This window comes from Orcinus orca, chromosome 1, assembly GCF_937001465.1.
Source record: "Orcinus orca chromosome 1, mOrcOrc1.1, whole genome shotgun sequence".
Classification (NCBI taxonomy): domain Eukaryota; kingdom Metazoa; phylum Chordata; class Mammalia; order Artiodactyla; family Delphinidae; genus Orcinus; species Orcinus orca.
In genome coordinates, this window is record NC_064559.1 from 45,883,920 (window position 1) to 45,907,150 (window position 23,231).

The 23,231-nt window shown below is 36.2% G+C and overlaps 1 protein-coding gene across 1 annotated transcript in view; it reads right to left on the reverse strand.

The window, feature by feature from the left end:
• HMCN1 (hemicentin 1) overlaps positions 1-23,231 on the reverse strand; it is a 534,342-nt gene that overhangs the window by 405,851 nt on the left and 105,260 nt on the right. Inside the window, exons 2-4 of the mRNA XM_004275232.3 lie at positions 21,439-21,509; positions 4,283-4,441; positions 3,354-3,476 (exon numbers count right to left, since the gene is read on the reverse strand). Coding sequence (XP_004275280.1) covers positions 3,354-3,476; positions 4,283-4,441; positions 21,439-21,509 — 353 coding nt within the window. The remainder of the gene's footprint in view (positions 1-3,353; positions 3,477-4,282; positions 4,442-21,438; positions 21,510-23,231) is intronic.

A 23,231-nucleotide genomic window follows, 5' to 3' on the forward strand; every position in this document is an offset into this window, starting at 1 on the left:
ACAGTATTTTCAAGTTTGCATAAATCAATTTTCTCTGAGTATATGAATATAGAGTTACATTTATGGGACAGACGAGGTTATATTCTAGCTCTATGGCCCAACTCCTAAAAAAGCCCTATGGTTCCCCCTAAAAGTTTACCCAGTTTGTTTTGAGACTTCCAAGTTATGCCTGACTGCTCACAGCAGGTTCAAGCAACTGTTCTTTCGAATGCTCTAGGTGCTGACCACGGCCATGTCTCTTCTCACCTCTTCTCTAGTACCTTCTGCTGAGAACCACCCTGTCTACTGGGTATCCTCTGCTGGCAGCAATGTCCCATCTGTCTACATTGAACACCACTGCCACTTCTCCCAAAAGCCTCACAACCCCCTAAGCAGATGGTATCCCCATTGATACAAGAGAGAATGTTGCTTTTCCTCACTTATGCCCTACTTTGTGCTGATGATACTGACTGTACCCCAGAGTCTTACATAATTCCAGGTTAAAAAGCAACTCCAAATAGTGGCCTTTCTTTTTTTTTTAATTGGAGTAAAATTGCTTTACAATGTTGTGTTAGTTTCTGCTGTACAATGAAGTGAATCAGCTATATGTATACCTGTATCGCCTTCCTCTTGGACCTCCCTCCCCTCCATCCCACCAATCTAGGCCATCACAGAGCACTGAGCCGAGCCCATGTGCCATACAGCAGGTTCTCACTAGCTATCTATTTTACACATGGTAGTGTATTTATGTCAAACCTAATCTTCCAATTCGTCCCATCCTCTCCTTCCCCACCGTGTCCACATGTCCATTCTCTACATCTACGTCTTGATTCCTGCCCTACAAGTAGGTTCATCTGTACTACTTTTCTAGATTCCAATATATGTGTTAATGTATGATATTTGTTTTTCTCTTTCTGACTTACTTCACTCTGTATGACACTCTCTAGGTCCATCCACATCACTACAAATGACCCAATTTTGTTCCTTTTTATGGCTGAGTAATATTCCATTGTATATATGTACCACATCTTCTTTATCCATTTATCTATTGTTGGACATTTAAGTTATTTCCATGTCCTGGCTACTGTAAATAGTGCTGCAATAAACATTGTGGTACATGTGTCTTTTTTGAATTACAGTTTTCTCAGGGTATATGCCCAATAGGGGGATTGCTGGGTCATATGCAGTTCTATTTTTAGTTTTTTAAGGAACCTCCATACTGTTCTCCATAGTGGCTGTACCAATTTACATTCCCACCAACAGTGCCAGAGGGTTCCCTTTTCTCCACACCCTCTCCAGCATTTATTGTTTGTAGATTTTTTGACGATGTCCATTCTGGCCAGTGTGAGGTCATTAGGGTCAAGCACAGTGTATGGGATGGGACAAGAAACCCAGTTCCTGAGACGGTCCTGCACTCTTCTCCAACTCTTCTCTTCCCAGGCTCCCAAATTCTCATGCAGATGTTTACTCAAATAACTGCTAAGGGCTCAGTAGTTCAGTAGTTGTCAGACCTGCCCAGGCATTTCTGGATCACTACAGTGGACACAATATGGACTCAAGCCACATATCACTCTAAGGCTGTTTCTTGCAAGAAGAGAAAACATTTGGACTAAAGTAACCTCCCAGGTTTGTATATCACATATTAATAAAAAATATTTTTGCTAAAATGTTTATTCTAGAAATACGCAATGTCCTATTAGTTCCACCCTGATGTAATAGGAACTCTTTAGTTATAAGAGGACTACTGAACCACTTCTTTCAAGACAAGGAAGTTTGTCATGAAATTCATAGAACCTGTATATTGACTATATTCCCTGTGCTGTCCATTATATCCTTAAAACTTATTTTTTTTACACTTAGTAGTTTGTACCTTTTAAACCCCTTCATCTATTTTGCCCCCTCCCCCACCCATTCCCCTCTGGTGACCAATGATTTGTTCTCTGTATCTGTGAGTCTATTTCTGTTTTGTTACATCTGTTTGTTTTATTTTTTTTAGATTCCACATGTAAGTGAAAATATACAGTATTTGTTTTTCTCTGTCTTATTTTACTAAGCATAACACTCTCCAGGTTTTATATATATGTATACATATATTTATACATATATATATAAAATCCTGTCCTACAAAGAGAAACCCATACTTTTAGCTCACATCAGAAACTTAAATATTTACCACATATTAGATCACAAAGAAAGAGGAAAAAAAGGGCTTCCCTGGTGGCGCAGTGGTTGAGAGTCTGCCTACCAATGCAGGGGACACGGGTTCGTGCCCCGGTCTGGGAAGATCCCACATGCCACGAAGCGGCTGGGCCTGTGAGCCATGGCCGCTGAGCCTGCGTGTCCGGAGCCTGTGCTCCGCAACGGGAGAGGCCACGGCAGTGAGAGCCCCGTGTACCGCCAAGAAAAAAAAAAAAGAAAGAGGAAAAAAGAAAATATACACACACAAACATATATCTACATATATGTGCCTATATATAGATATATGTGTGTTAAGTATCTGTGAATATATATATATATACAGTCAATCATGCTTGTTATCTTTCAACCAATAGTTGAAAAATTGTTCGTTAAGAAAAATTTTAAATAATACTAATTGCAGTAATGACAAACAAAAAACTATAGAATTTTTTCGATACAATGACCACATCAAATCAAATGTGAATTATACCCACGTAAAATTTTATCTTTGTTCTGGCATGTTCCTAGAAACTTAAGTGGGAGCCAAATAAATAAGTAAACAATATTTTATCATCACAAGTAAGGTCAAGGAAAGGTAACAAAAAGAAAGAAATAATCATGACAGTTAAGTATATCTCAAACACTTCTTTAGAAGTACCAAGATTTTCTTAGCATATAAGTTATAGATTTTATTATCATAAAAATTTTTAGATAAGTATATAGTTACTGAGTTATAGTTTTTTACTTTTAATCTTAGAGATCAAACTTCTTTAGAATTTGGCTTAATAACTCACTTTTTTATATTCTACTTCAGTAAACGAATGTAAAATGAGTCAAGTAAAAGTCAAATCAAGCCTCATTTTACCAGCTATCCAAAAGCTGTACATCAGAAATACAAACTGACCTTACTAAACAACAACTACAAACATTTTCAAGTTCCACTAAATGAATTTTAAATAAATGTATGCTTAAATCTAAATAATTTATCAGTATAGCATAATACAGTCTAGAAATTAATACCAGATAAATCTATGTTTCTCCACATTGTTTTAATGACTCTATTGACCTGTGGGGAATGGGGGAAAATGTGTTTTTGTTTGAATTGTTTTTGAAATCAAAACTGACACAATTAGGTTTGCCTAACTGATGTTGGTAAGGTAGCTGGTAATAAAGTAGACCCACTTTATTAAACTGACCTCATTAACTTGTTTTTTGTCCAGATGGAACACTTGACCAGAACTTGTAGAGGCAATTTCTTCATAGACTCTATATCCAATATGGCCCCTGTCATCACAATCTCCAGTGAGCACAAATACCACCTATGATTTTTGAAAAAAGAAGATAGTTTAAAGGGTTCTCAGAAATCAATATATACTTATTGAGCACTTACTATGTATTTACATACTACCAAGCAAGTGGAAGATATATAGATATAGATATGCATTCTACTGGTTCTAAGCCTGAACTCAAGAGGCCTTGGGTATTTCCACTTGCTCTCTAGTGTTTCTGCATTGGTCATGAGAAGAACATGCCTAAACTAGCTTCCTGGTCTCAGAAAGAGGCTGAGAAACCTGAAAGGCAGAGCCAAGTCACCCTAAGATCACCTAGATAAGCCAAACCCAAACTATGCCCAGATACACAAGTGAGCAAGCATAGTCTAGCAAAACTGAAACCTGCAAACATGTGAGAAATAAATGATTATTGTTTTAAGTCACTGAGAGAACAGCTTGTTATGCAGCAATAGCTAACTGATACAATGAGTAACTGACTCAGACAAGATTCCACACAGGAGGCGATATTTGAAATACAGGCCTTTTCTGTCAGGGCTATGTTTTTGTCAGTTATAAGGATAAGATGGTAACAAGCATCTTAATTAAACCCTAATCATTTCTTCTCCATATTATGAAACAAGGCATTCATATGCTATATACAAATATCACATATCCATTTAACATGTTTAGATTAAATGACACATACATATTGGAGTCCATATATATGGATCAATAGTTGTAATTATTGACATCTGTCACACATAGTATAGTCAGGGAGGGGAGGCAATCTCTTGTATTTCTTACAGCTGTGTTCAGATGGAAAATTCAGTGGTGGGGAGTTGATTCCTACTCACTTGTGACTGTTTCTGTTGGATAAGCTGCAGCACCTCATGAGTGAGCCGATAATCCTTGGACCGTGCATCAGTGAAAACATAGATGAAAGAACCAGGAAGAGAAATCTCCAAGGCAATTTTTATAGCTCCAATACTCATTTCTGGACAATCGCCACCACCCTGTTGAGGAGCAGTGAGAAAAAAGTCAATTATTTCATTAGCAGAAAAGAGATACCTTAGTTATTACAAGTTGCTCTAGGAGCTCTAGAACTGAGTGGTTGTCTTCACTTTTATTTTCTGTCAGTTTGCCACTGGATTAACCACTTTGGTTACAAGGAGATGGAAAAGATATAAAGTGATGCAGAGTTAGAAAAAACTGTACTTATGCATAAATTAAAAATTCACCCATATGATCCTACAATCCCACTCCTAGGCACATATCCGAAGAAAACCATAATTCAAAAAGATACATGCACCCCGATGTTCACTGCACCACTATTTACAATAGCCAAGACATGGAAGCAACCTAAATGTCCATCGACAGATGAATGGATAAAGAAGACGTGGTGTGTATGTATATACAATGGAATATTGACCGTAAAAAAGAATGAAATAATGCCATTTGCAGCGACATGGATCAAACTCGAGATTATCTAAGTGAAGATTATCTAACTCGAGATTATCTAAGTACACTTTGCTGTACACCTGAAACTAACACGACATTGTAAATCAACTGTATTTCAATAAAAATAAGTAAATAAACTAAACTTAAAAGAGTCAGGAAAAGAAAAAAAATAATAAAAATTCACCAAAAATACAGAAAATAGAAATTGTTATATGCTTTTTAACTAATATTGATTGACTCCCACTCTCATACATGACATTTTATACATCCCCTCTTTTCTTATCCCTTCTCACTCTTATTTGATGACTTTTCTTCTGTTGTACTGAGAAGACAGAAGCAATCAGAAGAGAACTTTCGTAAACTCCCGCACCGATACCTATTAACGTCCAGCAACAGCAGGCACATGCCCTGCCTTCATAGTGAAGGAATCATTTACACCCACAGCTTAGGCTAACTTCTCACCTGGGCCTAGTCAAGGACATGGCTCCTATGGCTGTCCCTTCTCCCCACTCCATTGTCAAACATTCTGTCTTTACTGAATCATTCCCACCAGCAAACAAACACACTGGTTCATCTCCTATACCCAAGTTTCTGCCCAAATGTGACTTATCAGAGAAGCCTTCCGTGACCACCTTATATAAAATACACTCCCTCTGTCACTCTTTTCACTCTGCTTCATTATTACTATTAACACATGATCTCTGTGTTTTATTTTCTACTCAATTAGGCTCAATATACCTTCCTAAACAAAAATAGCCCTCACCCTAAGAGGAATTCTTGTCACACTTATTTCCTTCCAACACATGTGAATTGATAGATAAAACTGTAAGCATGCTGTAATTACCATTTTATACATTATATTTTAAATTTAGAGCTATATCCTGCTTATGTTATCATGTCATCAATGTTCTTCAAAATCACAGGTTTTAGTGATTGTATAATATTCTGTCTCTATCCCATAATTTAGTCAGGCATTTCTCTATTGTTAAATATTAATTCTCTTTCAAATTTTCCTGTTATAAATAAATACAAATCTATTATAAATATGCTTATATTTATAATATATATAATATAGTATTTTTTTCTCATTAGCAAATGTCAATAACTACAGGGCCAAGGAAATGGACTTTCAACCAATATGTTTTCAGCAATGAATAACTGCTAAACACCCTGCAAGGATTTAGGTACACAAAGATGAATAAGCCAAAGTATATTGTCCTTAAGGAACTCATGCCTAGAAAAGACAATCAAATAAAAAAGCAGGGCAGCATGGGATCCTGGGGGGCCTCGTGGTTCCACAGTCCACTAGAACCCAGTGAGTAAGAGCTCTTTCTCAAAAAGAAAATAATTACTTGATGAAAGGGATAAGGTTTTACCTTTAAACTCTGAAGATTCTACTTGATTATCCTATTGGGGCTTTCCCTAGGCTCCAAACAATCTGATTCTGATACAGATACCCTGAGCACCACAGATCTAATCAGGGTCATAAGAACCAAGCACTAGAATTGTTTACACTTTAGCCTAGACCACCTGAAGAATCTTTTCTTGCACTGGATGCCACTCAGTACTTACAGCCTTTAAACATCATTTATTCAATGAGTTGGAACTGAGCACCAACTGTTACAAATTACTTCTAAAACTGAGACACCCATTAAATATTATGCCACTTTCTTAATAGTAGAGGGCTGGACACTGCAGTAACTTTCGAGAAGATAACAGTTATCGACTCCCAGAAATTTTATTGAGTTAGCAGTTCCTTCTATTTTTTCAGTAAATATCTCCTATCCTCTTTTACTTATGTACATTTTCACAGGATCTAGCTTAACAGATAATACTGTTCTCAAAAACTTGTATACTTGTATCCTCAGACTGTACTTACCTCCCAAATTCCAATTTTCTATTTACAAGTGCTTGTTAGACATCTACTCCTAGACGTTTTACAGGTGTCTACAGTTCAGTGCATCTACTATGGAACTCACTGTATTTTCCCCAACCATATCTTCCCTATTTTTGTTAATGGTACCATCTGCCTAGATGTTCAGTTCAAAACCTGAGTCATCTTTGACTCCTCCCTCTTTCTTCACCTAATCAGTGGTCAAACCATTTTCCTTCTACACCCATCATGAATCTGTCCCTTCCCTTCCTCTTTACTTCCTACAATTCACTCTTCTTATCATTAATTTTATTATAAGTATAGCCTCCTATCTAATCTGCTCTTCCTACCACCAAACTTTATATTTCCTGCAGTAAAGAGCTGTCTATATCACGTTCCTAGTTAAAATCTTTCACTAACCACTGTGTTGGATCAAATTATCTTTCTGGCTTTCTATCTCCTGATGCTCCCTCTTCAAAAATTGCTTCCTTGGTAATTAGACTTACCTTGGTGATCATTGTGAAATGTACAGAAATATTGAATTAATATGTTGTGTAACAGGAACTGTGTTGTAGGTCAATAATACTTCGAAAACAAACTCACAGAAAAAGAAATCAGATTTTGGTTACCAGAGGCAAGGGGAGGGGGAATTGGCTGAAGGCAGTCAAAAGGTACAAACTTGCAGTTAAAAGTAAGAGAAGTACTAGGGATGCATTGTACTACATGATAAATATAATGAACACTGCTGTGTGTTATATATGAAGGTGGTTAAGAGAGTAAACTTTAAGAGTTCTCATCACAGGGGAAAATTTTTATTCTATTTCTTTGGTTTTATATCTATATCGGATGATGACTGCTTACTAAACTTATTGCAATAATCATTTCATGATGTATGTAAGTCAAATCATCATGCTGTACACCTTAAACTTAATACAGTGATGTATGTCAATTATATCTCAATAAAACTCGAAGAAAAAAATTGCTTCCTTTAATCTGAGGCTATTTCCTGTTCTTTAACTATGCCCCTTGCTTCACATCTTAATTCCTTTAGTACTTTCATTCAAGTAATCTTTCTACTGCTGCATCTCCACCATAAAACATTCCTTACCGATGTATGCATGTCTAAAATCTCCCATTTTCTATAAGCTATTTGATGGCAGGAACTGTATGCTAAGTCCTTGAGAACTCAGTTCATAGCATTTGCTGACATACAGTAATTATTGAGTAAATATTTGTCAAATTGAATTATTTTCCTTCCAAGGTTGAGACAATATGCCTTCCCCTCTTTAAAACGTTCTCTTTACTCCCATTCAGATATACTTCCTCACTCTTCAGATATACTCTAATTTGCTTTATTCTTTAATAATGAAACGTATTTTCCTTGGCATAACAGTTATTTGGAGGGATTACCGTGTGCAGCAAATGCCCCTGAGTGAGCATTTGTGGGCTAGGAAAGTGGGAAATAGCTACTGGGCACATTGGTAACTTTAGTATGTTGTATAGGAATAATTGTTACTTGTAGCCAACTCTGCATATCTGTAATGAATACTCTGGACTGCTCAAAAATGTATTAGATTCCTACTGTATTTTCAGAAGCTTAAGCAAAAAAACAATTTCTCACCTGCACTTGACATTGTGCACCTGAGTGGAATCACAATATAAGTTATCCATTCCACAGCATTTGTTAAATGGCCAAGTACACAATAATGCTCTGTGGTAAATAACTCTCTGGAGAGATGAATTGCTTTTTGCTCATTGTCACCTAGTATCAAGGGGCTAGGAGAAGTCATCTGTCTGTGGGCCAAAAATCAGAACAGCTAAGTCATCTTCAGAGATACTTGTTAGGAATGGCAAGAATGATAAATCTTGTCCAGTTACTGAGTGGAGAACAATCTTTGAGCCACTTGACTCGCATTCAAATTTACTCTAAGAGAACCTCGGGATGCTCATCCCTCCACATCATCCAGGAGTAGATTCTAAAGACCACTAGAATCCTTGGAAGTTTGCCTATCTCATTGTACACGTAGGTTCTTGAAAAGAAAAATAAGTTTCTTTTTTCCAAAAGAAGTTAACATATAATGTTATAGCCTTATAAAGGTCCCTCTCTGATACTTGAGTTTAATTTTCTAATCATTTTAAATCATAAATAACCATTAAAATGATCTATAAAGGGAAGACTTCAGATATGTGCTATCTACTATAGTAGCCACTAACTAGCCCTATGTGGCTACAAAACACTTGAAACTGAGGAAATGAATGTTTTATTTTATTTTAAAATTGAAAACTGAAGTACTGATTTTTATCCTGAGGACATGTTAAATTGATAATATTTTAGATATAATGGGTTAGATTATTTAAATTAAGTTCAACTGTTTTTTAAGATTACATATGTGGCTCACATTCTACTTTCATTGGACAGCACTGCTTTAGAATGATATGTTTGGTTTAGTTATGTAGGCTTCATTCTAGACTATTATTTGTAAAGCTGTTGATTTGCTCTAAAAGTCTTCCGTGAACTTTGCTTCCTGGAAGAAGTTATTAGAAACAAAATTTCAAGTTGTTTTCATTTACTAACGTTTAGGAATCAAGCTAAAATCTACTCCAAAAATCTATAAATCACTTACTTTGTTTAAACATACACACACACACAAAGTTTATAAATAAAGTTTTTATATATTTACATAAACATATAAAATATCTTAGAAACTTAACTCACAGGTTGGCTAACAGTGTTTCCCAAATCATTAACTGATCTTCTGATCATTAAATTTAGCTAAAAGGTGAATTTGTCAGAACAGGACTGAGAACCACTGTCAAAACGTCCATGCTCATAAATAAGCCTAACAAAGTCGGATACTTTAGGTTAATTTGGGTCAAACTCATGTACAGATTATAAAATTAGTGCAATGGGATGGTGACTGAAATTATAAAAACAAACTGTTTTAAGTTTTTAGTTCCAAACTTAAAAAAAAAAGTAGTCCGTTAAAAGTCTTAACATTTTCTGTTTTGACCTGAATACCAAATGGAAAAGTAAAATAATATTCTATAAAACACCTATGATGAAGAAATTTAGAATAAATGAACGTGAATCTATGAAATGTCTCATTTATTTAACTGATACTTTGTTGGTGATGACACTCTACTTGTATTAACTCAATGGATATCAATTGTGCACCAAGCACTGAGACGGTATTGTCACACATGCTCCGCTATTTACACTTTACATCAATTGATGGGGGAGGTATCATTTTTAGCATATTTTATTGACAGAGCACTAAATCTTGAAAACCCCTTTCCCAGGATGACACAACCAGTATGTGAAAGAGCAGGGATTAGGAACTCAATCCTGCCTGGCGTCACGCAAACAGCAGTGTGGCATTTTATTTCCTCATCTACTTCTGTGGCTGCAAGCAGCTTGTCAGGGACACTGTAGAAGCAGCAGAAGAAAGATTCTCCTTCTTCTGGATGCCCACAGAATATTGTTCATTCTATTATAGCATTCGCTGACTTGTACGTATAACTTACCTGCTTCCTCCCACTAGATCATTGTTCCTTGGGGAACTTAGTAAGTGTTCCATTGTTGTTTGATGAATGAATGGGTAAATGAATGAATAGTGGGTAAATGGGTGAATGAGACTGTGCAAAGCAATCCTGACACAATCTAGACACACTTGCTGTATTAAGTCTTAGCTTTGCTCAAGCCTGGACCATCTCATTTCAAGTAGTAAAATTCCAGAGCTAAGTCTCCTGAAAATACAAGTGCCAAAAGTTGTTCTTTAAGTAAGCAATACATATATGAATATATATATTTGTGTGTGTGTGTGTGTGTGTGCATGTGAGTGTATATATATAAAACTAACTCCCCCCATGTCTCCCCTCTCCCCCTCCTCCCTCTTCTTCCCTCTTATCTCTCTCTCTCTTTCTCCCTCCCCACCTCCCTCCCCCTTCCCCGCATCATGAGGTCAATTTTTATATTTAACAGAAAACAAACACAGCAATGTATATGCATCCCCCGAAACCACATCAACCTGCACAGATACATGAAAATGAAAGCTGTGAAGGAGATAAAGTTGCATAATGCATTGAACTGCATAATTCCCTAAAGGTATATAAGAAGGGCCTGACTTTGTTAACTTAGAGTTTTTATTTAAATTCTGAAATATAACTAATTTGTATCAGTAGTTTCATTCATCATTTTGTCTTTATAATTCTACTGATTGCGACAACTTACCAAGTTGCCAAAGACACTTCAGATAGAAAAAAATGTTTACGAAAAAACAGATGTGCCCTTTCACAGGAAACACTGCTCTTGAAATTAAAGGGAAAAAAATGGTAACCTCAGAATTACAGTGATAATTATGTTCAGAAAATAAATTCCTGTCAACAAGATTAAATAAGAATGAATAGAAATGCTATCAGTCAAGGGAGTAATAAAACAGATTACCATGCTGTCTTTTCTAAATACAAGACAGTGTGGGAGCGGTACTGGAAGAAACTGAACCTTTAAACCCTGAGAGGAGTTGGAGAAAAATGAGGTCTCTGTCCAAAACCTGATGGGAAAACACTCATCAAACAAGAGATCAGAGAAGGAAGAAGGCTAATCTCAAAGCAGGCCCTTGCCATGCCTTATTATTTCTTCCAACCCATTTCAATTCTTCTATTCTCATCAGCCATTTTCAATGAATTAGTGTTTATACCAGTTGTTTTCCAGTTATGCCTAACTCTAAGCCATCAAAAAATGAAACATTGTTGGTAGGCTCATGCCTGAGTCCAAAAGAACGTCTACTGGCATTACAATATTTACCCTTATTCTAACATGACTACAACCTACTAAGCCTAGTTTCAGAGTCAGACTGTATTTTCCTTTCACATGGAACACCCATTGTTTCGGATGTCTTATTTGCATCATTTTCCCTTTACATATAAAATTTAGAAATGAAACTCAGTTGCAAGCTGAACAAAAGTTTACAACCCTCAGTTCTCTTTCTAAAAATACAGCTGTGCGATTCTATAACCCAGAAAACAGAATGTACATGTGGAAACCATTAAATTACATTGAATTTAATTAAACGTTGCTCCCAATCAAGTACAAAGTAAATCAAAATGACTGTAGGATCCTAATGCATCAGTGACATTTGGTATTCATCACTTGTAGAAAATACAGCAGGGATGTACTGAGGGGCAGAATATTTCAGAGTCCAAACTTCAAATCTCCATAATCAAAAAAAGAAAAGGATGCATCCCAGGCAGTCCACCATGCCGCCCTTTACTAGTCTGAAGAAGGTGGAATACAAATCAAGGCATCAAAGAACTGCTGATCTCGATCCCAGGAACATTAAAGGTTAACAAGGACAACCCTTTCCAGGCTTTCAGGTTATCACCTGTCAGTAGTAGGAGTCTAACGCTTCAGAAATTGATCTTTCCAGTTACTGGAACTTATTTTATGTTGAGCCTTACGAGGATATGCAGTTCACTTCCATTTAAATAATCATAAAGAAGAGACTATGTACCAGACGCTCAATATCTTGATTCATAAATCAGAAAATAATGTGCCTTTATACCTTAAAATATTTCAAAAGCTTCATAATTTACATGAATTATAATAGACCATGGTCCTTTCAAGAGGGAAAGAGCGTGGAAGCAACCAAGCAGTAACAAAAACACCACCGAATACCTTCTCGTGATCAGGAGACATATAGAAGTGTGCAGGGTTAACTCTAGGCAAAAATGGGAAACTGCAAAATGATATCTTGGAATTCTCAGTATCCACTTCAGTAATTCTCCTCTTCTCTGCTACTTAGAGAATTCCCTCCTCCTTCAAGGATTCTGTACCTTTTTATTGGGACCTTTTCTTTTCCCATCAAATTAAGACACTGCCTTGGTCTCTGGTTGGAAAGGACTCCTGGTCTCCAAATGTCTCTTTGAGAGAGATTCAAATGTCTCTCTTGTTTGCTCAGTGAGAAGGAGCCAGAAGAGGGCAGGGGCATGGTCTAAGGAGGCCCTTGTAGCCAATCATCATTTGCTTATTCAAGGACTAGGCATTCACCCTGCTTGCACTTCCTCTGGGAAGGCTTTCTTTCTCCCTGTCTTCTCTCTGCTATGACCCTTCTCTACCTTTCCTCTGTACTACCTCAGACTCTACCTGCCCACTTTCTCTTCCTTTCTGTTCCAACATTCACGTATGGAATTTACATGCTTTCCAGCACATTTGGCATAATCTTTGTTACTAATTGAAGAAGCTGTAATGTTGTGATTCTTTTTATTTAAAGTGATAAAAATATATTTATATTATGTAGGTTATAATAGGTCTTGATGAAAAAAATTAACAATGTATTTTTACTAATAAAATCATTATAATTTGTGAATGTTACATTTATGTAGAAGTTGGAGATAGATAAGTTTTGTTTTTTTTTTTTTTTTTAAGAACAAGTAGGTAGTCATTAAACAAAATTGGTGAACTAAGATCTAGGTCATCTCAAAGGAGGAGACTAATATATAGAGAGAGTAGATAAATGAGGAGTTTTTAAAATCAACATGAATATAGAAGAATGGAGACCCGGTTTAAAGTTTGCATAAGGAAACCTGAGGGACTTAGCTGGTGACTGGACCAGTATTCAATAATGGGATATTCCTGCCCAAGAAAGCCTGTATCAGCCTTGAACATCAACAGAGGCTCCCAGATATTGCTCCACAGGAGCCCCAGGTATCATCTGCTGAGGAAGGCCAGTGCTATCAAATCTCTAACTGATGCCAGTTCATGCCTGGGGTACTGATAAGTTTCTGGAAGGGATCCGAACATCTGAAGGGATAACTGAACAAATACTACTCAAAGTCAATACCAAAACCAAGACTCTACTAGTCTTCTTGAGACTTTTTCAAGGCCTAAGAAGAAAAAAAGATGGCTTCTTGAGAACTGCTTCAGATCAATTTGGATTGAGAAGAAACTCTTTAATTTCCCTTAAAGAAACTCTTTAATTTTCCATTTTGTTGAAAGTGAGGTTTATAGGTTTTTTCTAGGAGTCATGGCTTTAGATCAAGAAATATTCTCCCAAGAAAAACATTTTGACCTCCATCCTCACCATCACCTAAAACCTGACAAAATCAGGTATAGTACTTATTGCGGGGAACAGAGCAATCCCTTGATTGACTTAATACCATGAATGGAATAAATCCAGGCATCATAGGTCAAAGGAGTCCTCTTCCTAAATGTTATTCTGTCACATATATTTGCAATATTTACTCCACAATGACTTATGTATGTACCCTTAAGAACATCCCCACACATCCACACTTTGAAAGAAAATCAAGAAATGTCCCAACATAATCCACACCCACCCCATTCTAAATGTCTGTGTATTCTGCTTTGAAAAAGCAATGCAACGGTCAGAATACCCTTCTATACTCTTTGTCCTTCGAAGTGCACACAAAAGGTCATTAAGAAATCAGCCAACTATTTGCTTCTGGATAGGGATACCAGGATGGATAGCTAGAAAGGAGCCAATCATTCTCAGTGCCCTCCAGTTACTTATCTTAGTCCCCATCCCTCACTTCCCGGGGATATAGGATTGTTTGTCCCTCTAGTAGAGAACTCCAGCAGCAAACTAAAGTTTGAATAGATGCTTCATTCAGGCACCAAGAAATTTCAACAATAAAAATAATCAAAACCGCCTACAAATACAACTGCAGTATAAACACTACCTTTCAATCTCTTAAAATGCATCTTGTTCTCGTGTCTCTCCAAGGTGACTGTGAGGTTACACTTAAATAAGCTTAGCGCGCTAAGTAGCAAGAACACATGCTGAGCAAAGGGAGTAATTTTCAATGTACAGTTATCATTCTCATTAGCCGCTCAGTAACTTTAGGTGAGCCGATAACCCAAAGTGACTGGAGGTAGAAGAGGAAGTCGAAATCTTTAAGAAATAAATTTGTTTCGTTGAGGATGAGACCAGCCCTAGACCTACATCTGTCTTTAATTCTCTACTTTCCTACTTTGAAGTAAAATACAAAGAGAAATTATATAAATAAACGTTAATTTGATTAGCTTAATAAGGTTACTTAAACCACTCTTTAGAAGAAAAGCAGCCAAGTGAAAAAGGACACTGGCTTTGACATTAAATACCTCCACTTTTGAGACTAGCCTTGCTTCTTGCCAGTTTGGTGACCTGAGGAAGATGTTACCTAAGATCTCAAAGCTTGAGTCTCCTCATTTGCAAAAAGGAAGATTAATATTTGTGTAGGTTTGAAATGAGAGGATGACTTTAAAATACATGCAAAATCTTTCACAAGGCACAAGTTCCATAGTTGTTCATTTATGGTATAATTATTTGGTGATTATTTCTGCTAAAAGAACCTCGGAGTACTAGAGATAGTAGTAATAGCAGTAACAATAGCTAACATCTATCAAGTCCTTATTTTGGGTCAGATGCTGGTTCTACTATTCTTGTAGCTTTCACACGTATTATGAGTTGTATGTATTGGACTCTATCTCACTTTCTTCCCTAAATTAAATACATGCCATTCCTCCTGTAAAAGTGTGTATATGTATATGCTGATATATATGCATTTGTAAGTTAAATGCATATTTGTAAGTCAAATGCATATTAAGAAAACTTAAATGGAAATGAAAACTGCTTTCTTCAGTTGAATCATGTCCAATACCAAACATGAAAATCACATCTCTTATAGCTCTACATTATATTTATCCTAACATATAATCCTTTCCCTTTTCTTGTTCTAGTCAATTTTACTTTCTTAATTTTTTTGGTTATATCTCAGTTTTGTTTTTTAAATTCATATAGAAGACTTCTATAAATATAGAAATAAAAAGGACACTTTTGCACAGTAGCATGATTTAGAATACTTGAAATTAAATAAAATGTATACTGAATTGATATCATAAATCAACATTATCCTCTGTTTTAACAGTCTTTGCCTATCTGGCCACAGTTTTTCATATTCTCTGTTGGCAGTTAATTCTAACATCAACTGTTCTTATACTACAGCAGAACATTTTTCCCCCTTAACATCAGTTTGTCTATTTTTTCTCCTGTTTCAGTTAAAGAATGACAATAATTGGATCTTACCCTAATCTTCATAACTCTATCTTGTTGCTATGTCATGATGCTGTTCTACATATTTTTACTCTTATTCTTGCTTTTATTAAGGTCAATTTTATCAAAACACTTCTCAAAGAAAAACTAAATTATGTGTGAAATTTTTCAGGTCTGGGGATCAACCATCTATATGAAAAAATTATAATTCCATTACTGTAGAAATATCTTCCTTCTCTACACTTCAAATGTTTGACTAATATGCTTTTTGTTCTTTAAAATGTTTGGATAAAAGGCTTGAAAGCATATCATTGCCAATACCATTTTCTAAAAATCAACAAGCTTTATAGTTTCTTATAAAGACTGTGACCTGAGGCAGGACTTCGCACTGCACATTCACAAGGATATTAATTCCCAAAGCTCTGTGTGATTTGAATACCATTGCTGTCATTTGTCTTCCCTTCTTTTCCCCAGAGAGAAAGCTCAGATACTTTTCAAGTTACTTCTCTGCATTCCAGATGAAAGAAGATGAAGGAAAATGAAATTAATGTTATAAATTTAATGATTTAAGTTTAGCGATTTTTGTTACGTTTTTCTTGGAAATTTTTAAATTGCTTTTCCCCAAGTTAATTCCATATCTCTACAGGAAAAATAGCTGAACCTAGTAAAAAGTTAATGGGCAATTATTTAATTTACTTCCAACTGAATTTACTTTTCTTGTTTTCAAAACGATTAAAGTAGGAAAGGAATATTTTTAAAGTTTTCTTTTTTAGGAAATCCAAGTTAATTTTAACAAGATAGCAATCCTTGTTGCTCTTTATATCAGTGATTTGGGAGGAGTTACTAAAAATGGTAGAAGGGCAACTGAAGAATTTAGTATTATTCTAAAATTTTATGAAATTTGTAAATTTTAGTTTCACAGAGTGATTTATGAAATAAATTTATTTATTTATGAAATAAAATATTCTCTACGAAACACTGAAGAGAAAACAAAATATATTCTTTAGGTTAGATGTTAAGCGATAATGTAGCCTAGTGTCTTGTCATATTTGACCCTTACTTGGTGACATTTTTTGCCATTGATTAAAAAAGGAATAATTCACTAGAAACTTTGAAAGTAAAAACACTTCCTTGGTATTCCCAATGCCTATAACAATGCCCGATTTTGAATGAAGAGAAAAAGTAAATATTTGATTTCTTCCCTGGCTGGTTGTTCTAATTAAGCATCCCCTTGGATCCCAAGACAATTCAAAAATAAATTCCATAAGATGCAGCCAGTACAGAGGAAATCTCCAGAGAAATGGACACGAGCTTTCATTCCAGGGGAGAAAGAAAGATTATTTTCTTGAACAGAGATGTCATATGACCCTATAGAGTGTCTGTATCAAGTTCAATTCCAGATATTGGCTGGGGAGAGAATCAATGGAGTATGATTAAGAATCACAAGCCTTCACCCTGGAGACAAATGGAGCAAGGAGGATAAGGGTACTCCCTGAAGATCCGTCAGAACAAAAGAAGGGGAGAGGCAGGAAATCAGGAAATGCCAGCGCCAGGTCTCATTGAGAATGTAGGCATTTTCATTCTGGCCAGATTTCCAAGAATATATCCCAGCTGAATTCTTTTTTGAAGAGAAAAAAAATGAATACAGTAAATCTCTTCCTAACATTCTATCAGCTAGAAATCTCCATTACTTGGTCCTTCTGAATCTTTATATAATGAAAACTGATGATTAGGTTTTTAAGTATCTTTTGTACCATCAAAGTAAAGTTTGTATTATATTTGATATAGTTTAACTGTTAAATACACATTTTTAAAAGAAGCCACCCATGTATGACATTCATTTATAGCTATTTAAGTCCACTCTACTGCAGACACTTGTTCATCCCACAGTGGACCAGAGGCTCAATGAGAGCTACGAGGCTCTTGCCCTCAGGAGCTCATGATAAAATACCAGAACATAAAAAGTTTAAACAATTAGGGCAGTACAATTTCTAGTTCCTATGATCCATGTACAGGATAGAAATTTTTCTGTAAAATTTTTTTTCAAAGAATGTGGACACCCAAAGCGGCAAAGAAGTTGCTATATCAAGGGATAGAAAAGTAAATTGTCAGTAAGTATCAAGATAATGACTGAAAAAGAATGACATGGTATAAGAGAAAGGAAATGGAGGATTAATGAAAAAGATTATCAGAAGAAATTGAATAAAAGAGAAAAACAGTCAAGGGATAACTATATATACACCTATTTAGATATTTATGAAACATAATTCAATTTAGTATGCAATTTAAAAATAAAGACAGTCACAATAAAAGAATCACGATGGAATACATATTTGGAATGCCAAACTTTTGAGTTTTTTCATCCTATGCCCCAACTATGCTCATACCATATATAGTTCCAAATCAAGTCATGCACCCTACAGTGAACCAATAAAGTATTAAACTTCAAACTCTAATTTGGACTCTGTTAATTTGTACATAATGGTTCGTTTGTTCGTTTGTTCATTCATTCTTGCATTCATCAAAAATTCAGCACATTCTATATGCCAGGCATTTTACTAAGGGATTCACTGATGAGCTAAATCAGACATAGTTCTTCACTGTGAAACGCCAACTAGTTTGTGACGGAGAGAGGCAGTGAGATATGACCGAGCCTGGAGGATAGGGCAGGATTTTCTGAGGAAGTGGTATTCCAGATGAGATTTTGAATATGGGATTTTAAACTAGGTTAAAGGAGCATGGACGTGAGGGCAGGATGAAGAACAAGAACTTCCTATGCAAGGAGAACAGCATGTGCAAAGGTCCTGTGGGGAGACAGGTGGGGATACAGACAGGGGGAGGCTCTATGCAAGGCCCCTGTGGCAGAGCTCAGGGTCCAAGGGAGAGAGCGGCTCTAGGAAGGGCTCTAGGTTGACAGGCCTCAGGTCACTCATGAACTTGGGAAGACTTTGATGAGATGCGGGTAGGAGGTGAGTGGACAGGGTATTAGGGAGAAATGTTCAGAGATGTATTTTGAAATTATTTTGTCTGCCTGTCAGAGTAGAGAAAGGCCTGGAAAAATAAAAAGAAGAGTAAATGCAGGAAAATCACTTAGAAGCTTTTTTGCATTCATTTAGCCTAAAGATACAGTAACTGGGACTAGGACAGTGCCAATAGAAAAGGAGAAAAGTCAATTGATATCAAAATTATTTAGAAAGTTAAAAACCAAGACTTGATTCATAGTTTGTATATTGGGGTGGGGAGGGGGGAGAGAGGCAGGGAATGGATATAGTAAGGATAACTCAGATCTTTGGTAGTATAACCAGAATATTGTAGGCATCATTCACAAAGGTAACAAATACAGAACAAAGAGCAAGGATTTAGGACCAGATTTGGGGCAGTGGAAAGAGAACATTTGTGAGTTTCACTTTGGAGGGCCACTGTGACATCCAAGAGCCTGACATAAGGGTCTATTTCTCAGAGGAGAGGCCTAGGCTAGAAACATATTTATGTGGGTATGGACGATTTCCCCTAAAGAGAAGAAATAAAAATGAGAGAAAATATAGGGCCACTTTCAAAACCTCCTAGGATCCTAAACATTTAATGGTCAATTGGACAGAAATGAGCTGCCTAGGAAGCTGAGGAAAAGTGGGAAACAAAATGAGAGCACACGTAAGGGAAGAGAATGTCTCAAGAAGAAGGGAGAGGCCAGTATTGCCGAGAATTACACAGATGTTAATCTAATGTGCTGACAAGTGAAATGCTACCACTGCATATAGCAAAATACAAATCATATATCACCAACTAGAGCTACTTTGACAGAGCAGGGGTGTGGCAACTAGATCGAAACAGACTGAGGAGTAGATGGGGAAGGGATGTGAAGAAAAGATGGCGGTCAATACAGACAATATTCTTGACACTGAAGGAACTGAGAGAGATAAGTTATTTTTAAGAGGATGTGAGAAAAACAGAGATTTGTTGTTTATTTTGTTTTGCTTATAATGGTTTGATTTGTTGGGATCCGTTTGTTTTGGGGGGAGACTGAAACATATTTAAAAGTAAATGGGAACCCTTAAGCAGTTGAAAAAAAAAAGAAAAATACAGTTTGATAGGTTAAGATCCTGAGAAAGCCAAGGAGTTGTGATTAAGTAGGGAATGAGGATGGGATGGATGCTAGATGTAGGTGGATTACATGCTAGGTATGAGGAAGCAGAGGGCTTCCATTTATATATGCCTGTGTGTGAAACAGTAAGTGAGACAGCTTGCTCAGACTAGATCGTTAGCTGAAATAGCCAGTAGTAAAAGGGTAATGGGATAGAGGTTTAAGAAGAATAGATAAGATTTGCAACTGTCATTGAGAGGAATGGGAGATATAATTGACCAAAGAAACATAGTAAGATCATGGAAGTACTAAGAGTCCAGTGAAAATAGGTGGCTATGTATTTACAACGGAAGCAACCTGCCGTGCTGTGAGGTTTCAACAGCACTTGGCCATCGGTGGACATAATTGCAGTCATTCAGGAATGAGGTTTTGCCTTTTGAACAGAAAAGCAATGGACAAGAAAGAAAAAGGAGTGTTTTTGAAATGACAGAGCTCTGAGCTAGATTGGAAGAAAGTGAAAAAGGAGAGATCTCATGGTCTTGGAGACAGGATAGGGGTCAATGGACTAGAGTGCTTGATGAGGGTGAAGGAGTAGATGCAGTGTAAATAGCTGCAAAAACAAGCTTGTGGACCTGCTTGAATTAGTGATCTGAGAGACGGAACAGATTGAGGTGGTCATAAGATCCAGAGGGTGTGTGTGAGAATAGAAGACTGAGATGGAGTACTGAAAAGGTCATTGAAGACAAATAGCACGTCAAAGAACTGAGAAGAGAAGGTTCTGACAGGTCATCCCCATCAATGCTGAAGTGCACCGGAATGACGGCAGCCCGAAAGGGGAAAGGCAGCCAATGATACAGGTATCAATAGCTTAAATGAATGATGAGGATTGGCCAAAAGATCTGTAGGTGATTGCAGCAGAGACCATCCATGGAGGATAGGACAGTAAAACAGCCTCAAAGAAGCAATTCTTTCTTGACTAATGGATTTGGGAATAATGACCTCAAAGCAGCAATGAGGAGATGGTGCATATCAACCCTATCTCCAAGTTCTGTTTTCAGAATAACATTTAAACCAATTATTCATCTTCTCTACTAACAAAATTATACTTACAGTCAAAAATTTTGTAAAGATGACTTATAGCAAAGAATATGAAAATTACTGTAATTATACCACTACTATTACAGGGAAAGAATTAACTGCTCCTTATGATTCTCAGGGAAAGGAGTCATCTGGAACAAGAGTCAGTAAACTTTTTCTCTAAAGCATCATACAGTAAACACTTCAGGCTTTGTGGGCCAGTCTGTCACAACTATGGAATTCTGCCATTGTTGCATGGAAGCGGCCATAGACAATGCATAAATGAAGGTGATATTTTGAACCCAATCTATCCCACTACCATATCTGTCATTCAAATTAAGTCAGAAAAAGTGGTATTAGAATTTAAAAACCAATAACCACTGCTTTCAGACTTAAAACTAAAGAAAATCAGCCAGAAGTTCATTATTTTCCTTTCCCTTAAAAGAAATAAAATTGAATGCAAGAACTCACCTGAACATAGAGTTCTCTGAGTTCATACTGAAATTTCTTGGGATCTGTGGTAACTGTTACTGGGCCAATTTCTGTGGAGATAAAAATGACATAGGTCAAAAATAGTGATCAATAGCGTTAAAGACTTTAATGTACTATGTCTGTAAATGTCTTTTCACTATGCACTACATGGTTATTTAACAATTAGCAACAGTCAGCAAAACAACAAAGACCACTTCTCAATTTATAGCAACCAAAGAATACCTTAAAATTTGCTGTAAATTATGCATACCTTAAAAAGTGGATTTTTAGCCTCAGAAAATGCAAAGAGAGAGTGAAAAAGGTCACAGGACAAAGAGTCAGGAGACCCCAGTTTCAGTCTCTTTTTACTCTCACCAGTCAGTGATACTAATTGGGCACCTACTTTGTTGTTGAAGTCTAAATGAATCACTTATTCATCTTTTAATTCTTCTTTCTCAACTATAAATTGTAAATTTGTCTGCAAATAAAAAATTTAATACTAAACAAAAAACAAATGACCCTTCCCTGTCTATCCCACAGGGTTTTTAAGAACTTGTAGAAGCAAAGATATGAGGATATTAAAAGTTCAGAAAACAGTCCCTATTGCTTCCTTCACCATGGCTGGTGTTGCTGTCCATCACTATCACCATTCTCCTAAGCTGGCTTTGACCACCATAATTATCTTTGGGGTCACTGACACCCTCATAACTGCCTTAATGTACTGCACAAACCATTGTTTCAAGTGGAAACAGGTGAGGGGACCACTGCATTCCTTGGAACACCAAGATCTAAGTCAGGTGAAGAGAAAGAGCCCAGATACCAGTGTGGGTTAAATTGATTGATTGATTGATAGAACAATAGTGAGAAAGATATAAATATATAGATATAGATATATACAGCAGGTTTATAATAAACATTTTAATGTGCCAAGACCATTTTCTAAAAACAGAAAATCAACCTTTAAAATAGACAACCAGAAACTGGCCTTTACAGGTATCAATTACTTCCCCCAGGAAACATTCATATATTTAAGTAATAGTATTAAAATGCATCCAAGTATCATGTGTACAGACATATCACCTTAAATTCCCAGGGTGGATGAAAATTTTTCTATTTTATCTAATGAAGATAACAATACAAAATTATAAAAGTACTTAACATTTAGTTTTTATAAGACATTATCTAGCTTCAAATGCTTACTGCTAGAAAAGGACTTTACAACTTCAAAGGCTAATAATTAATTAGCCAGGCCTTCTATAATGTGCTAAATGTGATATAAAAACAGACTTTTAGAATTTTAGAAATAAATGAGGTAAATTGGAAAGGAAGCACGATATGCCTGTCATAAGGCATGTAATTTTTCTTAGAAATTACATGAAAAAAATGTCACCATCCTTCACCAGATTAGACACCTTGCAGTATGCAAAAGGAATGGAGAGGCGATTGAAGAAACTGTGTGAAAATACAAACATCTGCATTCTATACAGAGCAGAACAGTCACTGGCTGTGTAAAAGTCATGTCCTGAGTATATGGAAAATCAGAGAAGCCCACTCCCTCAAGATTAAACAAAGGCATACTTTGCAAAGGAATGCAAAACAGCAAAGAATATGTTAGGCAGTTACACCCTGACATATAAATTGTCAGCAGCACTGTCAAGCCAAGCTTCTATGTTCCTACATGGTATAATACTGAAGTAATTCTAGAATTCAAAACTCAAGAAGTAGAAAGAAATACAAAGAATACTAGAAAAAAAATTAATTATATGAAAATAAAAAGTACAGACATGCCAGAA